This window comes from Lepidochelys kempii, chromosome 9, assembly GCF_965140285.1.
Source record: "Lepidochelys kempii isolate rLepKem1 chromosome 9, rLepKem1.hap1, whole genome shotgun sequence".
Lineage (NCBI taxonomy): Eukaryota > Metazoa > Chordata > Testudines > Cheloniidae > Lepidochelys > Lepidochelys kempii.
This window is the reverse complement of record NC_136388.1, coordinates 2225021-2242288: the sequence shown is the minus strand read 5'-3', so window position 1 is coordinate 2242288 and position 17268 is coordinate 2225021. Positions and strand designations below refer to the sequence as shown.

The window sequence follows — 17268 nt, the reverse complement described above, 5'->3', positions numbered from 1 at the left end:
TTAGAGCATTCTGAATGTAAAACTGAATGTGAACTCAGTTTAGGAGTTGGATTATTTGCAATATACAAACAAATGAATGCAAAAGTTTATTCATTTATTTTGCATTTGTACTGTACAAACACCTAAAGACTCCAGTCGGGTCAGGACCCTATTTTCCAGAAATGCATTAATTTACTGGAATAAACTCAATAGTTAGAACTCATTAATTTCTAACAATAATTTATTTACACTGAGCTCTGCTGAGGGAGCTCCACTAGAAGCTAATCTGTGCTGTTTTATGGAGACTTGACTTTTGTTCTTAGTTTGCTATTTCTCTTACTCAAAAATAAATCAGACTAGAAGGCTCTGGTTACTTTTTGAATGGAAACACGTAATAGTGATAAACATTTAGAGACACATTTCCAAAAGTTTCAGTAGGGAACTGAGCCCATCCTCTAGTTGTCTGTGAATAATTTTTCGTGTAAAATCATTTTCATGTACAGTCCTGCATGCACTTACATCTGTGCGCACAAGTAGTACGAGCAAAATTACACTCACCGGTAATAGTGTAAATACAATTGGACTGTGCAAAATTATCAGTCACATTCAGGCAATTGTCCCTTTAAGGACCAGTGTTTATAAAAGAGGCCAGCACCAAGCACGTGAAAATCTGGTCCTAAACATCGACTTAAATCCATCGTACTAACTACTTAGGACATGTTGCAGTGTTACCTGATCTCCTGTTCCTCACATTGCAAACCAGAACCAAATTTGGCGTGTATATCTGAACAAGTGTGACTGTCTTCTAGGGACCTAGAAGACAGAGGAAAAGTTTTCCTGATGATGTCATTCCAAAAGAGGCTCCATTTCCTTAGAGAACTTTGTACCCAGCAGGTAAACTCACCCAACTTTCTGGAACTGTTGTTCAGGGTTGTTCCAAATATACCGGATTTTCTGCACTTGGATGCATCTTACCTGCCAAAACAAAGAACAACAGCAGCATTTGCAAGGTATGGAACAAAAACGTGCTCACTTCTACTCATAGTTCTATAAATATAGGGACGCTAACTAGGGCTGAATTCAAGCAAGACTGATTATAGTGCTGGGGAGGGCACAGAAAGCACTTGGAGGCGTTTGCAGCCACATTGCAGTCTCCTTTGGTCGAAGATACACACTGACAATTGTCTAATTTAGCCCGGAGTTTAGGAGCGCTCCTGAAGTTCTCACTGACACTAAGTGCTCTCACGTGTACCACCACACTGTCACTTGTGGCTGGCTAGATGATTCTGTCCCTCCTGGTGGACAATAACCCAGCTTCAGAGACACAAACTTTTCTCACTTCCTGGCTGGACTACGGCGATGCAGTGTACCTACCTGTGGAGCCATCAGCCCCCTGGAAATTCTAACTGGTATAGAATCCAGTATCCTCTCTCCTCAGCTCCGCGAGCATCAGGCCTATGCCCTCATTGCACTGGTTTGCCATAGAATACCATGTCACATTCAAGGCCATTTGCTTTCATGAGAAGTGTGGAGGGAAAACTCTGCTCATGTGTTCTCTGATTTACCCTCTTAGGGCCCGGTCCCATGAGACGTTGCACACTTGAATGGGAGAGAAAAGGGCTCAGCTCCTTGCAGAATCAAACTGTAACATTACAATAACTCTCCATTGCAATAAATAGTTTAGAAGGCACGGCGATTTTATACTGGCTTTTAGGAAGGGGCCTGTGACCTGGGATTAGAGGATTATGCTATTTGCTCTTGGCCGCTTTGAAAACTTGTTTGTCTACTTAAATGTTTTGACGGATATGCAAGATTTGCTGAAAGGCTCTGTTATTTGAGGACTATGGGGGGTTTAAAACATGATTAATTCCATCCCCTGAAGAATGTTATGAGTCACTCTCCACTTTCGCACTATGCCTGTGGATTGAAGTAACTGGCACTAAATTTACATATGGATGTTTATATATTCCCAGGAGAAATAAAGCTTTGTTCAGATCCAGTTAAGGGTGTAAAACTGTATCAGTAGCTTTGGCTAGAAACCTTATTGGAGACATCAAAATAAATGCTAACAAGTCAGGAATGTAGTTACTGAAGATGCATATAACTTCTGCATGGGACTCCCAGCCCTGTGGCCTAGGGGCTAGGGGAAAAGGCTGGCAATCAAGAGACTGGACTTCTAGTTTCAGGGATTACACTGATTTACTGTATGACCTTGGGCATGTCATTTAACTTCTCAAGGTGATACTTGCCCTATCTGTAAAATGGGGATAATGGCGCTTACACACATCTATAGAGGGCTTTTAGATCTCCTCAAATCAATAACTCACCTACCATCTCCCCAGACTCATAGACTCACAGATATTAAGGTGAGAAGGGACCATTATGATCATTTAGTCTGACCTCCTGCACAACGCAGGCCACAGAATCTCACCCACCCACTCCTGCGATAAACCTCTCACCTATGTCTGAGCTATTGAAGTCTTCCTTGGCTTGGTTCTCCAAATTGTGTTTGAACCATTTGCAGAGGGAAGGAAGGATAAGGCCTTAGTAGGGGCAGTCGGGTATGTAGTATCCTACCTCGGAATAACGGTTGTAAAATGCAGTTTGGTGCAGCCAAAGGCAAAAAACTGAAATGTTTTCCAGAGCCAGGGACAGAGCGCAGCCATCCTGGGGCGAGGGGATGAAATAGCAGCACCGAGAGAGGGAGGAGACCAGGAAATCTCCAATTTCATTCACTCTTCAATCTTCTCAGCTAGTGCCGTACACTGGGCCACCAGCTGAAGTCTGGGGTGAAGTCTGGGGTCAGGATCTTGCTCCCACTCCCTGTGTTCACTGTGGTGTGGAAGCTCAGCTATTCAGTCACTTACAGCCAGTTTCTCCTCTAATGCCAGGAGCAGCCTATAAACCAGTCTGTTAATTCCTGCGCCAGGGCTGGGGCTTCTGGGGCGCTTACAGCAAGATGCTTCTTGGAGGGTTCTCCACCCCATCTCTTCCCTCCTTCCTCCTCCTCTCCTTTGTAATACTGATGCAGCACCTCCCTCAGAAGGAATGACAGGTCTTCTTTCCCCTCCTCCTTTTTAGTGGGGGAGGCAGGAATGGCCTTCCCCCCAGAGAGTGAGGGAGAGGGCCTGGCTGACAGGTCTTTTCCCAGAGAAGGCCAGTAGAGTACCCTGATCTTCACTCAGCTAGCTCTACCTGTTGACCACGGCACTCATGCAGCTGCAGGCTTCTTAATTCCATGTTAAATTCAGGCATGTCTCACAAACAGGTTTCAACCTGTCACACACACACACACACACCCCGCACACACACACACATATTTTTATTTATTTATTTGTTTGTTTGTTTTGCATGTCCCCAAAGCAGCCTCTGATTAGTGCAAAGGACTCTGGGGCATGTCTCAGGTGGCCCGCATGCAAGTCTTTGCATGTGGAGTCATGATAAGAACATGTTAACTCCTGTTATATGAATCATGTTTTAAAGTCACTTACTTTTAAATCTGGTTTCATTATGGCTTTGTTTATGATGGAGTTTTCATCAGCAATGATTGGATAATCTGATCTAAACTTGTTCAGTGCAGACACAGAGATCCATGTCACCTTCTTCCGGGAATAAATCTGAAATTCATCCTAGAGAAACAGAAACCAGAAGCCATCATAAATTTGCACAAAGAAATCCTGCACATAGTTGAGGTCCTGAAAGCATGTTTATTACAGTCCCTGGCTTAGAGAATGATAACGCTGAACTGTAATGGGCCTGCTTCTCAGCTGCTTTAAATCCGCATAGCTCCATTGTCCTCTGTTAAACTATGCTAATTTACACCAGCCAAAGATCTGGCCTGGAACTGGAACATTCAGCATGAAAAGTGGGGTTTCACTTTTCATTGTCTAAGGCTTTATTAACAAGAACAAAGGTTAAAGAAGGTTTTAGACTGTACAGGACTTGCATTTGTTTTTCACACGCTTCTCTTTGAGCATTTGATTCTGGTGAGCAGAATGCTGTCTGACATTTATATTTGATTGACATTTCAGAGTTGATAGACAATACCGTGTCGATCATGCAGTGTCACAGACGTTCTCCTTTTCTTCTTACTGTGCCTGGGCTTTTCAGGGGCTTTCTAAGCAAAACAGTCCCACCCTCCGGACATGCAGTAAAGACATGCAGTGTTACTGTTCCCTGTCTGAGTATCCTGAGCAGGGGGTGGGGAAGGAATGGATCAAAGGGAGGTGGAAGGGAAGGAATGTATTCCAGAAATCCCATGTTGTACAAGAGCAGCCCCTTCCCCTATGGGGCTGTGCTCCTGGACCCATGAAAGTGTGGATCTCACATCCTTGCCCTGGATTCACCCTTAGGGACCATAGTGGGTTATTTGGATTAGTTGTGGAGGCCCCTCTTTTGTGTACAGGGGTTGCAGAGACCCTCCTTCATGGCCACTCTGCCCACTCACCATGCAGCCCTGTTGCAGGGCTGAAGTGGTATGGAGGGCGTTGGGCAACATAAAACATATCATGCTGTAGGCCAAGGATTCTTGACCTGAGGATTGTGATCACCCTGCCCTTCCCATAGTGGAAGGTGGTTCTCAGCTAGGTGGGAGGGAGGCTCAAAGAAGAATGGGGAGGGGATGGAGAAGGCTGAGTACCACTCTTGTAAGCAAAGATAGAGGAGTAATGGTGACATCCTCCAGCAACCTCAAAATGTAGATAATAAATTATCTAGAAAATATGAGTAACCTAAAGTAATGGAAGGTGAGCAAATATCAGTGTCCAAAGCATTCAACTCACATGTGAATACAAACTCTGGTATTTGCATGGAAATCTGTCCTCCCTGCAACACTTAGTTAAGATGCAGAACCAGGTAAATAACATTAATAGAAAGCCAGTTGCTTCATTAAAATTAGGAAAACCAACAAAAAGAATAAAAGGTTATGGCCCTTTCATCACTGTCGATGAAGCTAATGCGCCAGCCCTGCAGTTGAGCTAGGAGGCAGAAAAGAAGAGAAGGGCTCACAGTTTGTCCAGGATTGAAACATTCTTTGATAGTCAATGTGTCAGCTAACCAGCCTCTGTGGTGATGAGCTGTAAACCCGTCACAGTGAAGCTGATGATAAATTATGAATGCTGATTGGATAAGCTGAAGAAGAGAAATCCCCCTTCCCATCCAATGACAGCAACCTAATCAGATAAACGCTAAAACACAAAAGTGCCGTTTTGATGCAAAGAACCCAGGAAGGAGCTTTTAAATTGTCTGCTGCCCAAGGCACACTTTGACAAAGGCCCCTGATAACAAGAATGTTAGATATTATTCAATCCTTGTTTAATTACATAAAGGCTAATTTAAAATCTCGTTTGTTTGGAAAGTACTTGGCATGGCAAATCCATTTAAAATGACACATGAGAACCCATAATTACAAATGCAAGATGAGCTTGGGATTAAAAAGGCAAGATTAGACCTCAAACCTCAAAAGAATATTCAGGCTCAGATTTAATTCGGAGTGAAGTTTTGGGTTGTTTCTTGTTGGTTATTGGTGGCATACATGACACAAAGTTGGGGTTAATGGGGACAGTGCAGTTCCCAGTGGACAAGAATCCAGCTAATAAAACCTCCATTCTAACAGCCTGGATGGCCCTCTCATCAGAGGGAGCAAGGACTGACTGGACATGGAGCATGAGCTCCCCTTCCGTCCCTAGAGATGGTCCCTTTGTGTCAGAGTTGAAGCACATTGGCAGGCAGCAATATGGAGCCACAGCTGCACCTGTGCTGTGGGTAACCAGGGGGTTTCAGTCTCCAGTTCTGTCAGCTCAGCATTCTTGAGATCTGAGAAAGGTTTTGAATGGCCACAACTCCACCCAAACTCCATCACGAACATCAGTGGGGAGGGACAGACCCACATGGAGGCTGAAATGGGGAGGAGTAGACATCTTGGACACCATCCAAAGAGAAGACTCAGATAAAAGACAGCTAAGATTCTGGAGCATAGTTCTGTGGCATTGGGTGAGCAAAGGGTAGATTCCCTAGCAAATGCCACAGTCATGGAATCACAAGATACATGGGGCCTCTCCCTACATTATTGTGAAGCATCCTGTCCATGTGGCTGATGCTCTCTACTCCACATGCATTGTATGTATCTTGTAAAGCACTTTGGGGTCCTTTAGATGAAAGTTGCACACTGTACATTGTTGTTATTTTTATTATTTTATTCAGCATCGGCAGTGTGAGAGATCCAGCCTACATGGATTCCCTCTACTTCCCATTATCTATGTGTTAGCAAGTAATTTACAAAGGAAAATGGGCACCCACTGTTGTTCTGAGCAATGTGACGTCTGCTTCTTGCAAGTTGCAGGGGATGCAGTTTGCCCACACATCCCATGCTGGTTTCCAGTAAAACACAAGCCGGAGAATCCCACAGGACAAAATGTATCCAGCAATGCACATGGCTTTCCGGCAGCCCTGGGTTTTGTAGCCAAATATCTCCTGTTGAGCAAAGAAAAAGAAAAGGTAATGAGAAGCATTTTATTTAAAGAAAATGTTGAGAACACAACATTATCCTTTCGTCCAGAACTCTGTGAATGCCCCCGGAGTTAAAAGGCGGTGACTGGCATTGTGCTGTGAAACTCCCAGCCACAAAAAACTCACCTGGTTGCATGACAGCCTTAGGCCATATTTGTAGAAAACATGGAGGCCTGGATGGAACAATATTGAGCTTTAGGCTGGAGTCAGCAGCCCAGCCTCATGGCCTCTGCCCTTTCCAAGCGTAGGGGAATGATGGGCCGTTACCACCTTCCATTATGGTTCGAATGTTGGGGCTCTGAGTCTTGTTAACAGGCCATTATCTTAACCCATAATAATTAATAATCATCTTCAGCACTTGAAATTCAGTGCTGCCTTATCAGACCTGTTGCTCCATCTAGCAGTGATCCGGGTTCCCCCCATTTTGTCAAGCTGCCAAGAGAACTCCCAGGGAGAAGCAGAATCACTAACTCGGCCTCCTCTTCAACCTCTTCCAATTAACATCTGAACATGCTAAAACTAGAATGGTCCTTTCCGGGAGACACAGGATTTAAATACCAGGGTGAGAAATCATGAGGCTGACACCACATGCATGTTGTCCTGGTGTCTAAGACACTCCCTTGTGTTCTTACACCCATCTGAGCAGCCAGGAAGTCTATGGTTAAAATAAGTACTAAAGGAAAGGATAGATGCCCCGGGATGTTCCTGTATGGACAGCCAATTATAGTCATCCATTGTCATTTGGCAGCGGTTCCTCCCTGCTTTGAACATGCCGAGCTCCAGTGCCAGGTCATATGAGGCACTATGCACGTGTTTTCTCAAGCCTAAAATGATAACACAATAGAGGCAAGCAGAAGTGACTCCACCCAGTGTAATGCATTTTGGGAGGCAGTGATTTCTTCTTGCAGAATGTCAAGGTGGATCTGCCATTTGGGGTGCGTCCTGTGGCACTGTGAGTCAGTCAGGCTGTTTTTGGTAGCTTTGGGACAGGGGTGCTGTAAAGTATGCAGCAGATTGAGGCATCAAATGGCAAAACAGCAGGTGCTGCTCATCATCGATGATCCACAGAGATGGACATTAGAGGGGAGGTAGTCAGAGAACCATAGGGCGGGGGAAACTCTGCAGTTCATCTGCTCAGGAAGCCATTGAACCAAATACCATGACAGATAATCCTCAAGTGGCAGAGATCTGGCCACACCTAAGTACAAAGCACATTTCCAGGCCATTGTTGTCCCAGAACACCGGCCCACAAATAAAGCTCCTGACATTGTAGCTCTTAAAACACTTTATGGGTAAACATCATTATCCCTATTATACAGCTGAGACAGAGAAACACTAAGCACCAGTAGAGCCAGGAAAAGAATTCAGCTCCATGTCTTATCTTCTTCCCACAAGAGAAGTTCTGTGATGCTCTCAAGCTGCTGTAACATTGATAGTTTGTCCTGGCAGGGTGCATATTTTACCTTGTGGAAATGAGCACTGACATGGGTTCAGATCCAGTTGTTTGCACTTTGAGGCATCTGACATTCCTGAATTTGAATGTTAAGGAGTTACAAAGGAAAGTGAGAAGGGGGAAGATAAACATAGGACACCAACGTCTTCTCTTTCATTTCTGAGAGCAGGGCCCAAACTATGCAGCTGGGATCCAGATTCAGATCCAAAGTGATGCTTTCCTAAAGTTTGAAAAGGTCTGGAGAAGAGATTCTGGTTCAAGTCCAAAGATAAACCTAGCTGGTTAAGTTTGGATCCAGATCCTAGTCTGAACTTTCCCAGGGTTCAAGGGTAGGGGTGGTTGGGTTGAACCCATCTTTATTTTGATTTAGAATAAAATATTCCATTTCTTTTGCAGAAGAGGTTAGTGATGATGTTGGCTGATGATTCATCAAAGCCCTAGTTTGCTGGACCAGAGCCATTATACAGGTTTAATAAAAGATAGTTTATAAGTAAATAGCTCTAACCTGAAATGGGCAAGTGATGCCATACTCACAAACCACCTCCAGCAGTATTTGTTTCTTAGTTTTGAAAGTTAATTGACTAAGGGAAATTCTTGACACTTTTTTTCTTGCATTGCTATAATTCAAAAACAGCAAAATGCATGTTTTTTTTCTGATTTGTGGAGAAGAAAATGTCACCTCTGGGCTGAGCACCTGCCATGCTTTAGCCCGGAAGCGATATAGCCCAGGAGCTTTGCAGAAAAGGATCTGGGGTTACAGTGGGTCACACACTAAATATGAGTCAACAATGTAACGCTGTTGCAAAAAAAGTGAACACCATTCTGGGATGTATTAGCAAGAGTGCTGTAAGCAAGACACGAGAAGTAATTCTTCTACTCTACTGAAAACACTCGTAAGACCTCAGCTGGAGTATTGTGTCCAGTTCTGGGGGCCACACTTAGGAAAAGATGTGGACAATTTGGAGAAAGTCCGGAGGAGATTAACAAAAATTATTAAAGGTCTAGAAAACATGACCTACGAGGAAAGATTAAAAAGATTGGGTTTGTTTAGTCTGGAGATGAGAAAAACTGAGAGGGGCCATGCGACGAAGTGGGGATTTTCCCTTCTTATGTTGTATGTGAACCTTTGTGAGTCTTACTCTTTTGCATGAATGTGTGTGTGTGCTTCAGTTTCCCTGTGTATTGCACCAATGTCTGGGTGGTGGGCATAAGGGGGTGTGACTTTTGCGGAGGCTGCTCCAGCTGCCTGCACCGATGCTATAGCTGCCCCTTCGTAACCTGAGACCCAGGAGTGGGATGCAACCACGTGACTCATGGCCCAGGAAGCGAGATAAAGGCCGGAGGAGAAGCAACGGGCAGGGCAGGGGCTAGGCAGCTGGAAGTGAATCAGTCTCAGCTGGTTTGGGGCATAGGGGGAGGACCAGAGCCCTGGCTCTGGGCTCCCCTCCCCACAAGATAGACTTGGCTGAATTTACAATTCCATTTTGAGACTTCTCAGTTAGTACACATTAAGTGGATTAAAAACTGGCTATGTTAATTTTATATGGGTCTAGTATTTAATCAGAATCATAGAATATCAGGGTTGGAAGGGACCTCAGGAGGTCATCTAGTCCAACCCCCTGCTTAAAGCAGGACCAATCCCCAATTTTTGCCCCAGATCCCTAAATGGGCCCCTCAAAGATTGAGCTCACAACCCTAGGTTTAGCAGGCCAAAGCTCAAACCACAGTACCATGTCAAACACCTTACAGAAGTCAAGTATATTATGTTAACACTATTACCTTTAGCAACCAAAATTGTAATCTCATAAAAAAAAATGTTAGTTTGACAGGTTCTGTTTTCCACAAATCCATGCTGATTTGCATTGCTTACATTACCTTCCTTTAATTCTTTATTAATTGAATCCCATTATCTTGTCCAGATCGATGTCAGGCTGACAGGCCAATCATTAGCTGGGTCCCCCTGTTTACCTTTTTAAAAAAACTAGCACAGCATTAGCTTTCTTCCAGTCTTCTGGAACTTCCCCAGTGCTCCAAGACTGATTGAAAATCAACATTAGTTGTCTAGTGAGTTCTTCAGCTACTCATCTCTTTTAAACTCTTGGATGAAAGTTATCTGGACCTGCTGATTTTAAAATGTCTAACTTTTGTAGCTGCTGTTTAACATCTGAGATTCTAGTGGAATTGTCAAAATCTGATAAGTCACAATCTGGGTACAACCACAAGAGAAGCTGTACTGTAGACAGGGTCTAAGGCCAGTTGTATTAATTTAGATGGAATAGGTGGGCCCAAAGAGTCAAAGGAGATAACATAACCCTTTCACTGTCCAACATTAAACCATTTTAAACAAGGTTCAGGGTTTGGTATACAGAGACTTCAGCCTGCCTGGCTGCATGGCAAACGCCATTAAAAATCTTTTAAACTTTTTTTATTAAAGATACAGAAAAGAAGGAAAAAAATTAAACCATTTGAAATGTAACGTATTGAATAAGGTTTTCATTTTAACAACAACCCTTGTTCCCTTTCCTTTTAGCTGGAGAGTTTTTAAAAGTGGGGGGACCACTTTGTTTGATAGTTATTGGGAGTGGACCACATACACCCTGACTGAATTGGCCTTGTCATCACTGGTTCTCCACTTGTAAGGTAACTCCCTTCTCTTCTTGTGCCAGTGTATAGTTATGCTTGTATCTGTAATGTTCATTCCATGCATCTGAAGAAGTGGGTTTTTTACCCACAAAAGCTTATGCCCAAATAAATTGGTTAGGCTTTAAGGTGCCACCGGACTCCTCGCTGTTTTAGCTGCATCTTGGGTGCCTAAAAACCTTTGATGCCAGGCCCGTACTTTAAGAACAGAATTTCAGACAAGAAGTCCATGGTGGAAGTAGAACCCAGGTCTTTCAGGGCTCACTCCCTATCCAGCAGACCAGCCTCTCTCTCTGCTGCATGCTGAAAAAAATGACAGATGGGAGCAAAACCAAGGCGGCCAATTCTCTGAGACTCCTGCAAATAGTCCCAGGATGGATGTCATGGTTGACAGCATGAAAAGCAGCACAGAGGTCAGGAAGGCTGGAGAAAGAGAGACAGATGAGAGGAGATCATTTAACTCCCAAGGGGTGGCAGGTTCTGCCCCAGGCTGGGTCATAGAGCAATGGCTGCTGGGCAATTTTAACTGAAAACCATTTTGTTCGGTCATTTTTTGTTCTGAGTTTGAGAAAAGGAAGGAACGAGAAAGTGTCATGTAAGTATCAGATTTATTTATGCCTCAAATTCTTAGGGTTTCAGCTGTGTTCAGGCCAATTACAGAACAAAGAACAGAAACTGCATCCACAGAGTCCATAAAGTCTACAATTATTGTCATGATAACACCCCTCCAGCCATAGGGAGGAAGGGAGAGAGGCAGCTGGGGGTGTTAGTGGGTTATAGATTATTGTAATAAGCCATAAAGCCAGTGTCTACATTCAGTCTATGATTTTTTCATATCCCGCAAAGTTATGAGTGTAAACTCCCAGTCACATCTTTTGAAAGTGTTATGCAGATTTCCTGAAATATGTGTTAACCACTTAGGCTAAATAATGATTACTTTGCTACTGCAAAGAAAGTGAATACTTAACATCAATGGGTGAGCATTCGCTAAAGGTTAAAGCAGGTGACTATGGCCCAGGGCCCCTGGATTCTCTCCGTGGCCCTGCTACTGACTTATTGTTGGACCAAGCATGAGTCATTTGCTCCCTCTGTGCCTCAGTCTACCTATCAGTAAACTAAGTCTCGCAATAGTGTTATGAGGCTTTACCAATTAATCTAAAGCTGTCAGGCTTGCTGCTGTTGCCAGAAACTTTGCTTATACAGAGAACAGATTTGTTGGAAGCGAGAAGCAGAATTTGTTGTTAATCATTTCCCATCACCGCTCCCTCCTGTCAAGGATTATTTACACAATTGTCATGTAAACCACTGTTATTTGTGGCTAAAATAACATTTTTTTTTCCAAGTGACCTGTAAAGCGGAAGGTAAATGTAAATGCCAAGCAAATTCTTGTATCAGTCTTCTCTTCAGGGCAGAAACTGGCCTTACCAAACCGTGAGGAGCCCAAACATCTGCAATCGAGTATTGCAGTTCTGTCAATCCCATCACCAGGTTTTTTCTGCTTTGACAGCAGGATGGTAACCTGAGAGCAACAGTTTAAAAGTGCTGTTCCTATAACAACAGGTAATAGGATTAGATTTGAAAGACAGGTTGAAGGACTCACAAGGAATCTAATAGTGGAGTCTATAAGAACTAGGAACTCTTTCATAAGGGTCTGCTCCAGTTCCCAGTCAATAGTAAAACTACCAGTCACTCCAGTGGAAATAGGATTGGGCCTTTCAGTGTCCATCTTGTGCGAGGATTTAAATATTTCTATGTCAAAGGATAGAAAGCTACAGGGCCAAATACTGGTCCCAGCTCTAGCCCCTTTCCACCATTCCGGGAATGCAAAGGGGTCAAAGCTCCCCTAGTAAAGCAGCTAAGGATCCCTCCAATATGAAGGATTGCTTTGGTGGGTAGATTGCTGATGTACCTGACTCTACATCATCCCCTTCAAAACTTTACCACAGCGATTCATAGATTCCAAGACCAGAAGGGAACATTGTGATCACTCAAGGGTACATGTACCCTTGAGGGTACACAGAGGTCTTCCAGGGGGTACATCAACTCATCTAGAGATTTGCCTAGTTTTACAACAGGCTCCATAAAAAGCACTAGCGAAGTCAGGACAAACTAAAATTTCATACAGACAATGACTTGTTTCTACTGCTCTCTATACTATCCACTGAAATGTAAGTACAATATTTATATTCCAATTGATTTCTTTTATAATTATATCGTAAACATAAGAAAGTAAGTGATTTTTTTCAGTAATAGTGGGCTGTGACACTTTTGTATTTTTAAGTCTGATTTTGTAAGCAAGTAGGTTTTAAGTGAGGTGAAACTTTGGGGTATGTAAGACAAATCATAAGAATGGCCAGGCTGAGTCAGACCAAAGGTCCATCTAGCCCAGTATCCTGTCTTCCAACAGTGGCCGATCCCAGGTGCATCAGAGGGAAAGAACAGAACAGGGAATCACCAAGTGATCCATCCCCTGTCACCCATTCCCTGCTTCTGGCAAACAGGGGCTAGGGACACCGTCCGTGCCCATCCCGGCTAATAGCCATTGATGGACCTATCCTCCAGGAATTTATCTAATTCTTTATCAGACTTCTGAAAGGGGTACAGTAGTCTGGAAAGTTTGAGAGCTACTAATGTAGTCTGTCCTCCTGCATAGTACAGGCCATCCTCAAAATAATTCCTAGGGCAGATCAGTTACAAAAACATCCAATCTTGATTTCAAAATTAGCAGTGATGGAGAATCCACCATGACCCTGGGTAAATTGTTCCAATGGTTAGTTACCCTCATTGTTAAAAATGTACACCTTATATCCTGTGTGAATTTGTCTAGCTTATGCCTCGAGCCATTGCATCATGTTATACCCTTCCCTGCTAGATTGAAATCTCTTGAGTAAATATTTGTTCCCCATGCAGATACTTGGACTGTGATCAAGTCACCTCTCACCTTCTCTTTGTTATGCTGCATGGAGTAAGGTCTTTGAGTATATCTTAGTTGTATGTATGGTGGGGGAAATAGCTGGATTTTGTTGTGCTCTGACCATCCCTGGCTGATGTAATGGCTCTAGGAGGCTGTTTATAATCTGTTTGCCTGCTCTAAATTATGCCAGGAGTTGAATAAATCCATAGCCACCCTGGAGATCAGAGGGATGCAAAAGTAGCGTGCAGCCTTCTTTTCCCCCTCACCACCTGCTGTACACCAAGCAAAGCTCTGAACAATCTATTAAAACCACCTTTGATCAGCATCTCTTGAAAAAAGGATAATCCCTAAAACAAACCATCCCCTTTCCTAACCCACCCACCCACCAACCCTCTGCCAGGCAAATATTGTTCTGTAAAGACTCTTTTCCTTCCACTATCATTGTGAAAGGCGATTGGGTCTGCCAGATGCCCTGAAAGCCAACAAGCTCAGGCTCTGTGGGACCCCAGGGAAATGAACCTCAGCTTCTGAAAGATCCACTCCTGCCAGTCTTATTCAAGGAAGTAGGCTTTAGTCACACAAACAGTCCCATGATGGACACGAGGAAGGGTGGACAGCTCTTAAACATATGGGTATTGTCACTTGTGCCGTAGCTAGAGCAGCAAAGAGTGGACAACGCTGGACACGTCACCTTAGAAATGTTTCACATCCCTTCTCATTACTGCTCCCCACACAGCCTCCAACAAAGGTGGATAGAAAGTTTCTCTGAGAAATGAGATTATCTTCTCCAGTTTTCAAATGAGCCGTCAACATACTTTTAAACTGTCAATGGTATTTCAGTCTGAAACAACTGACGTCTGCACAATGTAAACAGGAACATTATTACACTCTTTACCAAAGAGTCAAGAAATGTGTGCCAATAATTTGATTCCGGAAGATTCAATTAATGCTAAAAACAAACTAAAAATGTAATTGTCAGGGATCCCCAGGATCAGTGCTCTGGGCCCAGCTTTAAAACGGTCTCTGGGAGGAGCCTGTCAGTGGGCCAGACCCCCTCTTCCTCCTGAGTAAGCCACGTAGCTTCACTGCCTCCTTAGACTGGCCCTCTGGGACCTTCTGCATTCCTGCTTCACATCCTGAGCTCTGAGTCCCCCTGAGACAGACCCCTGAGGGAGACTGGTACAATCTGAGGGAGCAATGCACTTGGACCAGTATCTGCAGTGACACTCAGCCAGCACTGTCAGACAGTAGGGTTTATTAGCTGACTACAACACAGTATAAGCAGTCCTTGGTTAGCCTACAGAAATGAAGGTTACAGCAGAGTCCATTCTGGTTAGCCCAGAGAGCCCAAAGCTCTGTCCCTCTGCTCCGTCACTTAGTCTGACCTGCTCTGTCAGATTCTCAGTTCCCCCGCCCCGCCGCCCCGCCTCCTCCAGCAGCCAACACTTAACTCCCACCTCACACACTCAGGCATTTGTTCCAGAGCTGGAAAAATGCTGCTTGGCTCCCTCCACAGAGGTGGCGCAATCCATAGTCTCGGTTGCCAGGTTTGAGTGTCCCGGTGGCTGAATTTGCCATTGTCTTCACGGATTCTCCAATGATACGGGGATTAAGGCCCACTTAGTCCCAGACAGTGAGGTGCCGCTCACACCTGTGTCCTAGCCTGCCCTGAGAGCAAACAGATCCTTTTCACCCACTAGGTAACCATGCAACATATAGGGGAAACAGAGGCACACAGCAGCTCCTCAAAATATCTCAGAAAATTCCCACTTTGTCACATTAATACAATTAGAATTTTTTGCAAGACCAGTGGAGGCATTTGTGGAGCCACTCTGCACAGCAGCCAATGGTTAAAAATGAGATGTTTTGTCCTGTTTTAGGCCCTAATCTTTCAATGAATCCATCCCTTTGTAGATTGTATACTCTTCAGAGCAGAGAAGGACCGCGTTTTCTCTTTGTCTGTTAAGTGGCATGCACCTGTATAGTGCTATGTAATCATCAGTCATTGTCTTTGAAGGCTGTGTGGAGAGCTCTTCTCTTGCCTCGGAGCGCTGCTCTCAGGGTCTGTCTACACTGCAGTTGGCCGTATGTCTGCAGCTCAGGTAGGCATCCCCGCCCTAGCTTTAGCCTAGCAACACAGCTAAACACAGCAGTGAAGATGTGGCGGTACAGGCTTCAACACAGGCTAAACAAGCCCACTGGAACCCTGGGTGCTTATTTGGATTAAGAGCCTATGCTGGAGTCCATGCTGCAGCACCTTCCCTGCTCGTTATCTGCGCTGGCTCGGTTAAAGCTAGGTGGGGTCTGCCTATCTGAGCTGGAATCAAACCTCTGAGGGTACTGCAGGCATCCCCTCCTTGCCAACTGATTAAAACTGATTCCACACAATTTCATTTCAATTTATTTTAATATTAATGAAGCCCTTGGTTACTGTCCAAAGCTAAACTCTGGGCTGTAGAATTTTGCTGTAGAACACACTAAGACTATTGTTCCAGGCTGAGAGAGGGATAAGAGGAAAGACAGTGACTTACCATTTCATTCTCCTCTCCCTTGCTGAGCAATGCATGGTGACTCCTGGCAAACTTTTCCCCCATGAAAAACTTTTCCCACATGAAAAACTTCAGACTTTTCCCCCAGGAGTCCACTAAAACACCTTCAGGACAGATCTTCAGGGTTAGTGTCACTTCCTTGAACTGAAGTGATTAATTACCTTCCATGCTAAGGAACTCCTAAGTGCACACCTTGCTTATGACACGACCAGTATTCTGAGAAGACAGCTCCTCCCCATCTGTAGGGTTTGTTTTCAGGTGTATATGTCCCTCCTGTCGTCTCTTTGCTGTTTTTGTTAACTGAAGTTGCTGCTTGGAAGGAGACGTCCCACATACAAAGCCGGCTCAGGGTGGTGGAGGAAGAAAAAAGTTAGATCTGCTGAGTGTCTGCCATGACTTGACTTCCAATCACAGCTCCAGTTCTGCAGCAAGTACTGCTGGCAGGCAGCCTTAAGGGGAGGGCAAAAGGAGAATACTTCACCTTGAAAGATTATGGGATTTATTTGGGCTAGGGAGTGTGCCTGAGAGAGAAAAGCAGGCATCATTATTCTTCTATTACATACTTAGCAACCTGTTGAAACTAAGGGCTCAATCTTGATTACATGCTATTCAGTGGGAGAACCAGGACTGGGCCCTAACATTCCAAATCATGGCCCTCCTCTGTGCAGGTGGACCCAGAGTCTCACCATGCCAGTCAGCACGCAGGGTTGGGGCCCATATCGGGTTATCAGGGTTGTCATTATTTATTATTATGAATGCCAAAAGTGTTTCAGGTCTTACAGTGTAACTAGATGAAGCACTGGGCCCTGATCCTGCCACTGGGGACCCTGGAGTCCGGAGGGGCCCCACTGACTTCAGTGCTGCTCATGGGTGGATCTGACTGCAGCACTGGGGCCAAGCCGACGAAGCAGGCACGGGGGCAACACAGCAATTTGCCCCCTCCTTTCCCTTTGTCTCTTGGATGGTTTTAATTGTCAGACTTGCCTCTTCTTGCCCTTCCTTTGCCTTTTGACTTGCCCAACATTTCTTCTCAGTCATCTCGGTAACTCTCACTCATTTTAATTATTTGTCCTGCCCAGTGGTTTTTGGGTTTTTTTGGTTCTTTTCCTCTTCCTTGTTTTTATGTTTGTTTTAACAAGCAAAGGATCAGACACTGTGGTGATGACTACAGCATGGAAATAGAAGGAAATAGAGATAGGAACTGAGCCACAGAAAAACAAGCAAAC

The 17268-nt window shown here is 44.4% G+C and overlaps 1 protein-coding gene across 1 annotated transcript in view; it reads right to left on the bottom strand.

The window, feature by feature from the left end:
- Nucleotides 1–16087, bottom strand: part of ATP13A4 (ATPase 13A4) — a 62835-nt gene extending 46748 nt beyond the window's left edge. The window contains exons 1-5 of the mRNA XM_073358725.2: nt 16025–16087; nt 6277–6450; nt 3471–3608; nt 884–954; nt 712–792 (exon numbers count right to left, since the gene is read on the bottom strand). Coding sequence (XP_073214826.1) covers nt 712–792; nt 884–954; nt 3471–3608; nt 6277–6450; nt 16025–16087 — 527 coding nt within the window. The remainder of the gene's footprint in view (nt 1–711; nt 793–883; nt 955–3470; nt 3609–6276; nt 6451–16024) is intronic.
- Nucleotides 16088–17268: the final 1181 nt, after the last annotated feature.